Source organism: Schistocerca cancellata, chromosome 3 (genome assembly GCF_023864275.1).
Source record: "Schistocerca cancellata isolate TAMUIC-IGC-003103 chromosome 3, iqSchCanc2.1, whole genome shotgun sequence".
NCBI classification, from domain to species: domain Eukaryota; kingdom Metazoa; phylum Arthropoda; class Insecta; order Orthoptera; family Acrididae; genus Schistocerca; species Schistocerca cancellata.
In genome coordinates, this window is record NC_064628.1 from 364025980 (window position 1) to 364040592 (window position 14613).

Here is a 14613-nt window from a genome sequence, read left to right on the forward strand (position 1 = left end):
CAGCAAATTAGGGACACTGTTGCTCCTGGGGTATCGGCGAGGACCATTCGCAACCGTCTCCATGAAGCTGGGCTACGGTCCCGCACACCGTTAGGCCGTGTTCCGCTCACGCCCCAACATCGTGCAGCCCGCCTCCAGTGGTGTCGCGACAGGCGTGAATGGAGGGACGAATGGAGACGTGTCGTCTTCAGCGATGAGAGTCGCTTCTGCCTTGGTGCCAATGATGGTCGTATGCGTGTTTGGCGCCGTGCAGGTGAGCGCCACAATCAGGACTGCATATGACCGAGGCACACAGGGCCAACACCCGGCATCATGGTGTGGGGAGCGATCTCCTACACTGGCCGTACACCACTGGTGATCGTCGAGGGGACACTGAATAGTGCACGGTACATCCAAACCGTCATCGAACCCATCGTTCTACCATTCCTAGACCGGCAAGGGAACTTGCTGTTCCAACAGGACAATGCACGTCCGCATGTATCCCGTGCCACCCAACGTGCTCTAGAAGGTGTAAGTCAACTACCCTGGCCAGCAAGATCTCCGGATCTGTCCCCCATTGAGCATGTTTGGGACTGGATGAAGCGTCGTCTCACGCGGTCTGCACGTCCAGCACGAACGCTGGTCCAACTGAGGCGCCAGGTGGAAATGGCATGGCAAGCCGTTCCACAGGACTACATCCAGTATCTCTACGATCGTCTCCCTGGGAGAATTGCAGCCTGCATTGCTGCGAAAGGTGGATATACACTGTAATAGTGCCGACATTGTGCATGCTCTGTTGCCTGTGTCTATGTGCCTGTGGTTCTGTCAGTGTGATCATGTGATGTATCTGACCCCAGGAATGTGTCAATAAAGTTTCCCCTTCCCGGGACAATGAATTCACGGTGTTCTTATTTCAATTTCCAGGAGTGTATGTTGAATTCTAACTCAAATCTTTAGCACAACCATTTTTGTTAGACGTTTGTGGTTGTGAATTACTGTTTACCCTAGGACAACACACAGCAAACGAATGTATCATTTGTTTTGATGAAATCCTGAAAGCCATCTGAAATAAATTGCGAAAAATGTGAGAACGGTGACGGTACGTTTTGAATAAAGTAACCTAAAACCAGTTTGTTGCTGCTTGCTGTACACCATAAACAATTTATATCATATGACGGTCATGGTCTGCAGCCATACCTTTAATGAACAAAATTACAGAATATATCATTCTCGTTACCATAATTGGGAAACTTTAAAGTGATAACCAAAGATGCTGCTGCCATTATGCCACAAACGGCTGTATGTGTCATCGAGAACAATCGCGAGAATCTTTGTAATTGTTTCGACAAAAAATTGACATTAATTAAATTTTTATTGTGCTGTTTAATTTGGTTTTCACTACTGGTTTTGAAGTCATAGTGATCTTTGTGCTTCGCGCGTTTCAAGTTTTACGGCAATGTTGCCGAATGTAGGACTGGTAGTTAGGAAGAGGACATATAATGGAACACGCTTAGCTGCATCATCTGCTTTTTAAGACTGCCATTGATGTTTGGCATAGTGGACGCAATCGATAATAAATTGATGAACTGAGTGAAGATGAAATCAATCAAGTTAGTCGAAAGACATATACCAGGGGAGTTCAGTAAGTACCGCAACACATTTTCCTCAAAGCAGGATTCCAACACACCATACTGTTCCTTTCTTTGTTGGCAGGCCGCTGAGGCCGAGCGGTTCTAGGCGCTTCAGTCTGGAACCGCGCGACTGCTACGGTCGCAGGTTCGAATCCTGCCTCGGGCGTGGATGTGTGTGATGTCCTTAGGTTAGTTAGGTTTAAGTAGTTCTAAGTTCTAGGGGACAGATGACCTCAGATGTTGAGTCTCATAGTGCTCAGAGCCATTTTAACCTCTCTCTATTGACTACAGAACCCTATTTTTCAACGTTATCTCCGTTCAGTGCGAGAGCCTTACGCCGTCTTACTGGGAGGTTCTGTACGCTCACCTAGTACCAGACTACTGGTCGATGTCGGAACCAAAGCCTTGTTCCATCAATAGCCGCCCCATCGTGAACATACTGCCTCCTACAGAGTGCATCTTTCTTTGGGCCAAACATATGGAAGTCAGAAAGTTTAGGATGGATGAGGAAACACAGTCCAGCGAGGTTTTGTGAGCGCCTCTCGAGTGCACGGATTTGTGTGAGGACTTGCGTTGTCATGGAGAAGTTCGATCGGACTTTTGTGGCGACGAACACGCTGAACTCGTTTATTCAATTGCCTGAGGGTACCACAGTACACTTCAGAGTTGATACATACGCCACGAGGGAGAACGTCAAACAGAATTACCCCTTCAGAGTCCCAGGAGACCGTCGCTATAATTTTATCAGCTGAGGTTGTGGCTTTGAAAGTTTTTTTCTTTTTTTCGGAGGATAGGTGGTGTGGCGCCACTCCATGGACCGCCGGTTTCGTTTCCGTTTCGAAGTGATAAACTCATGTTTTAGCGCCTGTGAGGATGTTCGACAAAAAATTGTCAGAATCAGCCTCGTAACGCGCAAGCAATTCCACACAGATGGCCCTTTGTTGCTCTTCATAGTCTTCTGTTATTCGGCGAGGAACCCAGCAGGCCCACACCTTTGAGTACGGTGCCCCAACTGGTGAACGAGTGTGTCAGCACTACCAACATAGACGTCCAGTTGGGCACTGACGCGTTTGATTGTGACCCGTCGATGATCTCGAATAAGAGCGTCCGCACGTTCCAACACTTCAGGAGTCACACCTTCGTGCAGCCGGCCGGCACGCGATAGATCGAACATGTTTCCTTGAAACTTCCTGGCAGATTAAAACTTTGTGCCGGACCGAGACTCGAACTCGGGACCTTTGCCTTTCGCGGTCAAGTGCTCTAGAGCTAAGCCATGTCTCTGCAATATCCTTTCTTTCAGGAGTGCTAGTTCTGCAAGGTTCGCAGGAGAGCTTCTGTAAAGTTTGGAAGGTAGGAGACGAGGTACTGGCAGAAGTAAAGCTGTGAAGATGGGCCGTGAGTCGTTCTTGGGTAGCTCAGTTGGTAGAGCACTTGCCCGCGAAAGGCAAAAGTCCCGAGTTCGAGTCTCGGTCCGGCACACAGTTCTAATCTGCCAGGAAGTTTCATATCAGCGCACACTCCGCTGCAGAGTGAAAATCTCATTCTCGAATGTTTCCTTGAACTTGTTACGATGACTACAGCTGTATCATCCAACGAGTCAACGTGCTTTTGTTCAAATGGTTCAAATGGCTCTGAGCACTATGGGACTTAACTTCTGAGGTCATCAGTCCCCTAGAACTTAGAACTACTTAAACCTAACTAACCTGAGGACATCACACACATCAATGCCCGAGCCAGGATTCGAACCTGCGACCGTAGAAGTTGCGCGGTTCCAGATTGTAGCGCCTAGAACCGCTCGGCTACCCCGTCCGGCCGTGATTTTGTACACTGCCATGTCTCCTAGATATGAATATCTACGATGCTCTGGTTTTCTTCAAAAGAAATATATTGACAGCTCTCTGCTTGGAACACATCTCCGTTACAGACTCCATTGTAAAGGGTACGTATAGCGCCACGACCTACTGGAAATTCACAAAACTATAGGAAGTGCAGCGGGGATATTTCGTGATGTCTCACAACAAATTCCGCGTTTTTCAACAGAAATTGCTTGAGAAAAAAAAGTGGTTCATTACTTGTTGAACGTCATTCGTTAATGGAAAATCTTATTTAGTATTCAACTTGTTATCTTATTAACCGCTTCACCACTTCATTGGCAAATATTACTTTTTACTGGATGACCATGAATCAGTCTTCATGAGAAACATCTTTGGCATTTTTATGAAGATAGTAACTGTTCTCGAAAGAACAGATACCATTGATGACCGTGCAGTTTCTCTAGAATAAATGATAATTAACTGAAACTGTCATCAATGGTATCTGTTCTTTCGAGAACAGTTACTATCTTCGTATATATACGTAGTTGAACGCTACCCAGCCATTGACCTTCGTCTGTGCGAATGCGCACAGGTTGCCCAAACTCTTACGGGAATCGTCACCTTAGTGTGCGAGAGTAATGAATGGATGGGCAAATATCTACGTATGAAGATTGTGGACAGTTGGGAATGTGGGTCTCGCGGGAAGCGTGCAGGGGATAAGTCCCTGCAGTCGCGCTATTCATCTGTGTCTTTTGTTACTGTTTTTGTTTAATTCAAAAAAAAAAAAAAGATGGAGAGAGCGTCTGCCATGTAAGCAGGAGATCCCTGTTTCGAGTACCGGTCGGGGCACACATTTTCAGCTGTCACCATCGAGGTATATCAACAACACCTGTCGGCAGCTGAGGTTTTCAATTAATTATCATTTTTGCAGTTTTGTTTACAAATATTATAGCTTCTTTGACGACGGTTGTCAGTTGAATCCTTAAGATGGCCTTCTAAGCCGAAAACCGGTTAACTTCAATAAATTAATAGTGTTGAACAGAAGCAGCATCGAGTATTTCCATTTATAATTATCTTGTTCTACCAAGAAGCTACGGATGAATCAGTTAACGGGCCCGATATTACTCCAAAGCGAAAAGAATTTTGGTGCACTGGGGAGGATCATTGTAAACTAGCTTTTGTTTTGTACCACTGTTCTCAAACTCTCGTTATTTCGACAGAGAAATATAGCTCATCAGCAATGTTGATTGTTTGCGACCAACGAGTTCCGTAAGTTCTCTATCACAAGTTTTCTGCACAACTTTTCTCCATAGCTTTCCATAGTATCTGCGCATGAACTATGTAAATAGGCTGTTTAGGTTTTTATATTGATAACGCCACGTAGCGCTCTGTATGAAAATAACTGGCTGTGCTGTGAGCAGTCTCTGGCTGGTTGGCATTGTTGTAATATTCGCTATTGTAAGGCTGGGCAGCTGGCTGTGAACAGCGCGTAGCGTTGCGCAGTGGGAGGTGAGCCGCCAGCAATGGTGGATGTGGGGAGAGAGATGGCGGAGCTTTGAGAGCGGATGATCTGGACGTGTGTCCATCAGAGACAGTAAATTTGTAAGACTGGATGCCATGAACTGATATATATATATGACTTTTGAAAACTGTTAAGGTAAATATATTGTTTGTTCTTAATCAAAATCTTTCATTTGCTAACTATGCCTATCAGTAGTTAGTGCCTTCAGTAGTTAGAATCTTTTATTTAGCTGGCAGTGGTGGCGCTCGCTGTATTGCAGTAGTTTGAGTAACGAAGATTTTTGTAAGGTAAGTGATTCATGAAAGGTATAGGTTATTGTTTGTCAGGGCCATTCTTTTGTAGGGATTTTTGAAAGTCAGATTGCGTTGCGCTAAAAATATTGTGTGTCAGTTTAAGCAGTCATAATTTTTCTAAGGGGACGTTTCAACTACAAGGCAGCACTGCCATACCTACAACATCTTTCGTTTGAAATAATGTTTTCATTGGCTTAATTTTCCATTTTTTCGCAGTGTACAAGTTTTATTTTTGGTTAATTATTTCATGAAATTCAGTGACAAGTCTGCAAGAAACTCGTTGTTGGTGTACTTCAATATGATTTTCGCAATCTGCAAAGCTGTCTTTCCTTACGGTTCTCGCGCGCAGAAAAGAAATCTGGAGAGCCACGGGTGAAACGCTCTGAAAACTTAACCTCCTTAGTTACGAAGTTTTTTCGCCGCTAACTCGGTCCTTTGAAAGCCACGAAACTTGTTTCTTACGTTCGCGAGCCACGCCGCGGTGTGGGCAGTTCTGGGACCTGTCTTGGCCAGAAGACTATTATGGCTGTCAGTTCTTCGTTAGCCTTGGAACTGAGACGTTTAGTAACTTTTTCAGAAACTTTATTAGAGGCTTATCGCGGTTCTTTCCTGGTTTAAGTAAACGCACTCGAGGAAATAACAAAAAAGGATAACGGCGAGATAAAGCACTTGTGAACTCGATAAAGACGGAGCAGATTGGACCTCGCTGGATATTAAACTCTCCATGACGCGTCGGCATATGAGATGCTACCTCACTCGCGGGTACTCAAATACAGGCACACACGCAAGCAATCCTGCATGCGCACGCACACGGCCGCCCGCACACGGAGACACACACACAAACAAGTGCGCTCTCTCTCTCTCTCTCTCTCTCTCTCTCCCCCTCTCCCTCTATCTCTCCTTCTCTCTGTTTTCCTAGCTTAGTGTGTGTGCTCAAGCTTTCACGCCCATGATTTTGACGCAAACTGTTACCTAAATTGGCTCTGAGCACTATGGGACTTAACATCTGTGGTCATCAGTCCCCTAGAACTTAGAACTACTTAAACCTAACTAACCTAAGAACATCATACACATCCATGCCCGAGGCAGGATTCGAGCCTATGGCCGTAGCAGTCCCTCGGTTCCGGACTGAAGCGCCTAGAACCGCTCGGCCACAGCGGCCGGCAAACTGTTTCCCAGTTTTAATCGTTCATATGCAGTGATCTGCATAAGATAACATAGCCGTAGGTGTAATTGATATTCTGAAGAGGGAACAGCTTAGAAATAAGGAACTCGATGAAATTTCATCTGTAAAGACGATGGTCTGCAGGGAGCTAGAGCCACGTGTACTGTCAACGTCAAGGTTACTGAGGGTGAATTATTAGTCCAGCGTGGAATGGTATGAGAGGAATTAGACTAACAGATTTTCAGAAAGAATCACCCGGGTACTCTCCAGAAATGAATTAAGGGAAACACCTGAAAGCTACAGGTGGCGGAGAAAAATATTGACACATGAAAGACGCAGTACATTCCCGTGTCTAATAAGATGTAGGAAAACTGTTGGCATTCAAAACAACTTCCTGGCACCTCAGGATGGATAAATATAGATTCTCTGGTGTTTCCAAGGGGATCTTACGACGGTTGCCCAGAAAGTAATGCACCGCACTTTTTTTCTCAGTCGAAGAAAATGCTACGAATGCGAAATGTTACGTATGTATTATGTGAAGTCTCCTGAGTGAGCGCGCCAAGTTCCCGTCACTTCCGATAGATAGCGTAGGCGCAGGACTGTTTCAAAATGGCGTCTGTAGGTGATGTACTTTACAAGCAACGTGTCGTCATTGAATTTCTCACTGCAGAGAAATAAACTGTGGGAAATATTCACCAACGCTTGTGGAAAGTCTCAGGGAGCATCTGCTGTCGACAGAAGTACAGCTAGTCGCTGGGCAAGGAGGGTGAGTGAGTTCATCAGAAGGCGGTTCGGTGGAGCTCCTCGATTTGCAGCTGTCACACCTGACATGGTGCAGCGAGCTGTTGTCATTCGCGAGGACAGACGCATTACGACTCGGCAGTTGGCGCTGCATCTGTCAGTCAGCAAAGAAAGTTCACACAGTGAATCACCGGCTCCACCACAAGGACAAGGGCGTACGCACCCTTCTTTCGCGCTGGAGGAAGACCAAAGAACGGGATGGAGATTTCGTGGAAAAATAGGGTGTGTAGATAAATCATCGTTCTTTCATGTGTGTAATTCTCATTCTGTTCAATAAAGAATTGTTTAAGTAAAAAAATGCGGCGCATTACTTCCTGGGAAACTCTCGTATACCACTCATCCTGCAAAATAATGGCAAGTTCAGGTAACGACCATGCATACGGATAGCGATCACGTACCCTTCTCTCCAAAGGAGACCACAAAAGCTCAAAACATTGAGATCTGGTTACAGTGGTGGCCAAGGGAGATGCAACAATCTGTCCTCGTGCTCACAAAACCAGTTCTGGACGATGCGAGCTGTCCAAATAGGAGCCGTGTTGTCTTGGAATACGACATCACCACTGCTAAACAAATATTGTACATGGGTTGGACATGATACACCAGCTGGTCACATATTCGTTGGCAATGAAGCGGCCTTGCACAGTGGCCATGGGGCCCTTGGACTACCACAATACGATTGCCCAAATCATCACGTTTGCCATGTCACACTGTTGGGACATTAACTCGGCCAAAAGTTGGAAATACTGTGGAACAAGACTCAGACTACCAAATGACTTTCTTCTACTGCTCCATAATCTAGGTTTTACGGCCTCGGCACCACGTTTGCCTGTTACGGTAAATTTCATCTTTAATGGGACGCGCTAGAATTTCATCTAGTTCTGCAGTTCCCAGTTTATGGAGTTCCCTTTGTGTTGTTTCGGTGCTGACAGTGTTCGCGAGTTCGGTTCTGTAACGAGGTTTGCAACTGCCATTTCCTCATTTTTCATCACGAATCTCTTGAATGATCGTCTGTCACAATTACTGTCACGCATACACCGCGTTGTGTCTTAGCCGATGATGTTTTTCCACTTTCCATGTATGCAGGATAAGCCTTCGACACAGTGCCCGTTGAAACTCCAGAGACTTCCCTACCTTGGGGATGGGAGCACCCACCAATAGGAGCGCCAATAAATTGCTCACATTGGAATATACTGAGCCCCGACATTATAAACTCACAAGTACACAGAACACTCTCATGACCGCGACTGACACTTGTAACGTATTGCAGTCATTGCAACGCTGCCGTTCGCACTTAAACACAACGCCGCAAACAGCAGGCTTGACTGGCACCTGCATTTATGTCAAGCACGAGTTTCTCGCTGTGTTCTCATATATTTGTCCAGCTCCTCCAAGTCATGATACTCATATGAGAATCTGAATCCAGCAACTTAAAAACAACATACAATGTCTGCGTCTTAACTACTCCATATTCTCACTGATTCAGACTGAGGCAGGTTAGAATAGTTATTTTAGTAATCTTAATTCTAGGTGTTTATTGAGCTTTATTTCACGTTTAACGTAAAATACTTATAACTGTTTGACAGCATCATCCTTCGACCACTCTTCGTACAAAATAACATGCTACGTCTTCCCATTCAAGAATTCCTCAGTCCAGTTACAAATTTCGCATGATTCCCCCTACGGACGTAATTTACACAGTAACTGACTTAAATATTTTTCCGCAATCATGAAATTACGAAAGGCATGGATCCAATGCATTCAGGCAGTATGCCTTGTTAGAAAAGCGCTGGTTGATTTCAGAGCAGGTACAATCCGTTTGGGTGGGCTTGCCTGTCCCAGGGCGCTGTCAGTTTTACGATGAACCATGACGTATAAGAATGGGAGGTATCCACCCTTTTCCGGCTCCAATGTAAAATCAAAGTTCTTATGAATGAAATACACATGATCTAGGAGTTGATGAAATTTCTTCCCTCTATGAGATCACATTACAAAAGTGATATCCATAAGTAACCTTACCATTCGTAATCGGCTACTGGATTCCGATATAACTGACCGTGATCGCAAATGCCTAGTGAAATTTTACAGTAAGGCTATCGTTACCGAAGGAAAATGCCGGCCGCGGTGGTCTAGCGGTTCTGGCGCTGCAGTCCGGAACCGCGGCACTGCTGCGGTCGCAGGTTCGAATCCTGCCTCGGGCATGGGTGTGTGTGATGTCCTTAGGTTAGTTAGGTTTAAGTAGTTCTAAGTTCTAGGGGACTTATGACCTAAGATGTTGAGTCCCATAGTGCTCAGAGCCCGAAGGAAAATAACACCGGTTAGTCGGAGGAAAGTGTACAACAGACCCTTCTGAAGGAATAATATATTCTAAACTTAAGCCAAATACTGATTTTAATTTAGAAATAGGGAAATATAGTGCATCGCTACGAACCGCACAGAGGGGGAAACGGTAACACGTAATATTTACTACAAAATTTACTGATACGATAGAGAAAATACTTATTAGCTAAAAAGGACATTATTAAACGGTCGCCATCCCGCTACGGCAATGAATTTTTGCGTGTGTAATGGACCTTACTCCGTCGCAAACCCTTCTAATGAATTAATTAAGCTGCTTTATCGAGTTGCTAGGCAACGTAATCAACAAGGTGATACGTGTCTCAGTTAAAACTTGATCTCGATATTTTGAATAAACTTTCGGTTCATTTTTTTGTCAAAATCAGCACTTGTTTCAAAATGCAATTTCCAATTTCGTGCATTAAGTCCAAACGCATTTGCAACTATTGTACTCGATTTACTGGACAGCTCGATCACGCACTAGCGTGTAACGTATTTCACATCGAGCCCGCAGTTTTCAGTTTTCCGTAGTGTACTAAACGACTCTTTTGTGATAACGTGATGAGTCTATCCCACGTAAAGTTTAAATGGAACTGGATTTACCCTCCATTAGGTTGTTTTTGATAAGACGTTGCATGTTGAACAATCGAAGTCCCTCACCCGTCCTGTATAAACACTGACTTACAGAGATTTAGCCGTATGTATTGTTTACACATGTGGCGACAGCGGAGTGGGTTAACGGTTCCCTCGGTGCCGCGTTGTGTTGCAGACGAGCATCCGGCAGCAGCCATGATGGGGTGCGGGGGTTCCCGCGGGCTGTGTCCCTGCGTGCGCGCCAAGGGCCTGAGCGCCGCGCCGGACAGCGACTCGGACGCCAGCGACGCCAGCTCCGCCAAAAGCACCCTCCACCAGCAGCCACAGCAGCAGGGCAGGGGTGGCGCCTGTCCGCCCGCCAGCGGACTGCTCGCCGCGCTGTTCCGCTGTCGCAAGGCGCGCAAGAGCGAGTTCAGCATGCCCAAGGTCGAGAGGAGTAAGTACCAGACCGTCTACATCTCACACGGAACGGCTGGTCTCCGTCTACATGCTCGCACATAATGTTAAGACTATATGTCGAGTATGGGTGTGCACTTCATTGATGAAATCGCCTCCAGTAGTGGCGTCTTGTTGTCGGAACTTTTCGACGAGTTTCCCACTCTTTATCTTCAGGCGAAGTGTCAGATTTATGTTTAGTTCGTTCCTGGACGTAAACCTGACATTACGCCTAAAGATGGAGGGTGGGAAACTCGTCGAAACGTTGCAACAACATGACGCCTTGGCCCGCCTGATAACCTGAGACGACTTAATCAACCAAATTCACCGAGAATGCCTGCGTTTTCAAAGCCCTATCTTCAGGTCAATCATAGAGGCACTATTGTTCCTCTGCAGATGTTCTGTGGAGAGAGGCGCAAGTGCCTGTTTCCTAAGCTATGTGTATTGTGTTTTATCGATCGTAGCGTTAATATACCTTGTTCCGATTCGTAAAATTAAAGCTACATGACATCACTACTTCTTTTTGTTTACTAGTTATTTATTAGTTTGCATGTTCGCTTGCCTGAGAAAAAAGAGGAACTAACGTATTAAGACTTCTTGTTAGGAATGTGGACGAAATTAGTAGTAACAAATATAATGAGTACCGCCGTTCTTAGGAAACTATCCATTAAGCTAAGAAAAGTACTCACTTCAGTGCACTCAACCGCTGGATTTTGCGCTAGCAGTAAATTCAAATAACAAGATTTAAACTCTGATGTACTTAGTATTTTCAGTTTACAACAGTTAAATTGTTTTCGCTTGCTTTCCAATTATACTCTTCTTTAAAAAAAACTTGAACAGTTGCTATGAAATTTTGACACAAATATTCTCCTGCGTCGATGGGATCGAGCTCCGTCTTGCACGAAACACATCTTGTTGAAATCAAGGCCACTTTGGATAATGGGTATGAAATCATCTTCCAAAATCATCACGTACCGTTTGGTAGCCACCCTGTCGTCAAGGAATATCGCACCGATTATTCCGTAACTGGACATTGCGCACCACACAGTCACCCGTCGTGGATGAAGAGACTGCCCGCATCTCGTGGTCGTGCGGTAGCGTTCTCGCTTCCCACGCCCGGGTTCCCGGGTTCGATTCCCGGCGGGGTCAGGGATTTTCTCTGCCTCGTGATGGCTGGGTGTTGTGTGCTGTCCTTAGGTTAGTTAGGTTTAAGTAGTTCTAAGTTCTAGGGGACTTATGACCACAGCAGTTGAGTCCCATAGTGTTCAAGAGCCATTTGAAGAGACTTCTCGATCACGAAATGCTAATTTTCAGTCCCGCAAATGCGCCAATTTTGCTTATTGACAAACCAATCCAAATGAAAATGGGCTTCGTCGCTAAACCAAACCATACAGTCGCATAATAAATCCCATCATGCCCCGCGGCCAACCGTGCAGTTTGAACGTCCTAACGCAAACCGTGCAGAAGTTAAGACCATTTTATTTCATACATTACTGGCCATTAAAATTGCTACACCACGAAGATGACGTGCTACAGACGCGAAATTTAACCGACAGGAAGAAGATGCTGTGATATGCAAATGAGTGGCTTTTCAGAGCATTCACACAAGGTTGGCACCGGTGGCGACAACTACAAGGTGCTGACATGAGGAAATTTTCCAACAGATTTCTCATACACAAACAGCAGTTGACCGGCGTTGCCTGGTGAAACGTTGTTGTGATGCCTTGTGTAAAGAGGAGAAATGCGTACCATCACGTTTCCGTCTTTGATAAAGGTCGGATTGTAGCCTATCGCGATTGCGGTTTATCGTATCGCGACATTGCTGCTCGCGTTGGTCAGATCCAATGACTGTTAGCAGAATATGGAATCGGTGGGTTCAGGAGGGTAATACGGAACGCCGTGCTGGATCCCAACGGCCTCGTATTACTAGCAGTCGAGATGACAGGCATCTTATACGCATGGCTGTCACGTATAAAATAAGTATTTATTTTATACGTGATATGTAAATACCGTCTCTTTCTTGTACTGTTAGTCAGTACTTACACTTTTTTATATAAATTTTTTCTCCCATAAATTTGTACTTATGTTTAGATCACTTTAAATATTTAATTTCTGATGAAGGCACTTACAGAAGTGTTGAAACCTGGTCAAAAAGACTAAAAATTATGACCGAGGGGCTTATTTAGTTCAACTTTAAAATTATACTGTTCTAGATCCCACTGAAGACTCCTTAGAGGAAAAGGGCAAAACGCTTCTGGGAAAAAATAAATTTCAGTGGAGTAAGAAAAGGCGGTTTTTATTTACAAAACAAATAAATCTGCTAAAAGTGTTGATGTTGGTTGCGCGACCATGGATCAGGATGATTCTATAATGCTTCGTGTGTCTTACGGAGACCACGTCACAACATGACGTTCCCAAATCACCTCATATGCTCCGCACGCTACTATACAGTGAATGACGGACGATACTAGGTGTCAGTATTGTCTATTCACTGTCCTATTTCATTTGTATACCGAAAGAAAATTGAAAATCTATATACCTCTGTCCTCGCAATACTCACTCTTATCATATCATATTTTAATGATCCCTACACGAGGTATACTCCGTCAGTCCAAAAAGTTGGGGAGATGATTAATAAAAAAAATTGATAAACGTTAAGATAGTGGTTTCAGTCCTTCGTATGCTCTACAGTCTACAGAACAACGCACCGAACATTCATACAACCTTGTGAAACTGTCACAAAAGTTCTTCTTTGGGATGATGTTCTACTCAGGCATCCGCGTGTCACAATGGCTTGAATTTCGGCTGTGTCGTTAATGCATTGACTGTTCGTGGGAAATTCTTCACTGTGTCACTTTCTAGTGCGTTCGTATTGCTAACATCAAGTCCCATCGCTCCTGAAGACTTTTTCCAAAAGAGAATTGCCGGTGTTTTGCATTTCAGTCAAGTCACGGCAGGCGCCCATGTGTCGTTGATTTGTTCAGGAGTCAAGGAACGCGGGTCACATTTTCATCTTCTTCAAAACTTTCTGGAGAATGTCTTGGACACTCGATCTACAGATGTTGCTCCACTACGATTCACTACTTGACACTGCTCGTAACTGACTTCTTTGATGCACAGCTGTTGTTTGCAGTTATTACTTCATGCCGCCACCGTGGTCACAAGACTGAGGGCGCTTTACGGCAGCAGTACAGTCTCGGAACTTTTTGGACGGATTGTGCACGATGATGGCATAATAATGGTCTCACTGTTTTCTTCGACGACAGTTTCCTCACTTACCCGACAGGAGTTCCCGAGAAATACGCCATTTGCCTTTCAAAGATTCTGATCCAAGTTCCCTGTGAATTTCTGTTACACGTTCATATGTACCCTGTCGGCGTGTCACAATCTTACCAAAGGAGCTGAGTATTTGTATGAGGTCCGGTGTCATGCCTACGTGACCTCGGGGTGAAAGTAAATGCCACGCGCTACTGGGTAGACATTTTTATTTAAATCGCTGGTTAATGTGTTGTAGATACTTGGGTGATGTGTTATTATACACCAAGATGGCTTGATACGACTCTTTAGACCCTGTTCTGATCTTTTTGAGACTCGAGTACTTCGTGATCCACTACCGTTATCATTTTTTCTACACCTACATTAAACTTTGCTCATTTGTGATACTGTGCCATTGTGCACTTCGTCTTTACAAACACTAGGCAAGTAACAGACACTCTCTGGGTTTTCTGGTTTTACCCATACTATTTCGAATGTTATCGGTGTCGCTCGATCATATTACTGTTAAAATTTACAGTAAGTATTATGAAGACAGTTATATACCGTGGTCTAGGGGTAGCGTCTTTGATTCATAATCAAAACATTTACGGTCCCGGGTTCCATCCCCGCCACTGACTAAATTTTGATAAATAATCAGCATTGGCGGCCGAAGACTTCCGGTATAAGAAGTCAGCCTCATTCTGCCAACGGCCTTGTCAAAGAGGGCGGAGGAGCGGATAAGGTTCAGGGCACTCTATTGTCCTAGGGGTTGGAAATTGCCCCAAAAGGC

General features: G+C 44.9%; 1 protein-coding gene across 1 annotated transcript in view; it reads left to right on the forward strand.

Moving 5' to 3' along the window:
* The window catches only part of LOC126175053 (serine/threonine-protein phosphatase rdgC), a 1927531-nt gene that overhangs the window by 656445 nt on the left and 1256473 nt on the right, over positions 1-14613 (forward strand). The window contains exon 3 of the mRNA XM_049921565.1: positions 10309-10569. Coding sequence (XP_049777522.1) covers positions 10329-10569 — 241 coding nt within the window. The 5' untranslated portion in view covers positions 10309-10328. The remainder of the gene's footprint in view (positions 1-10308; positions 10570-14613) is intronic.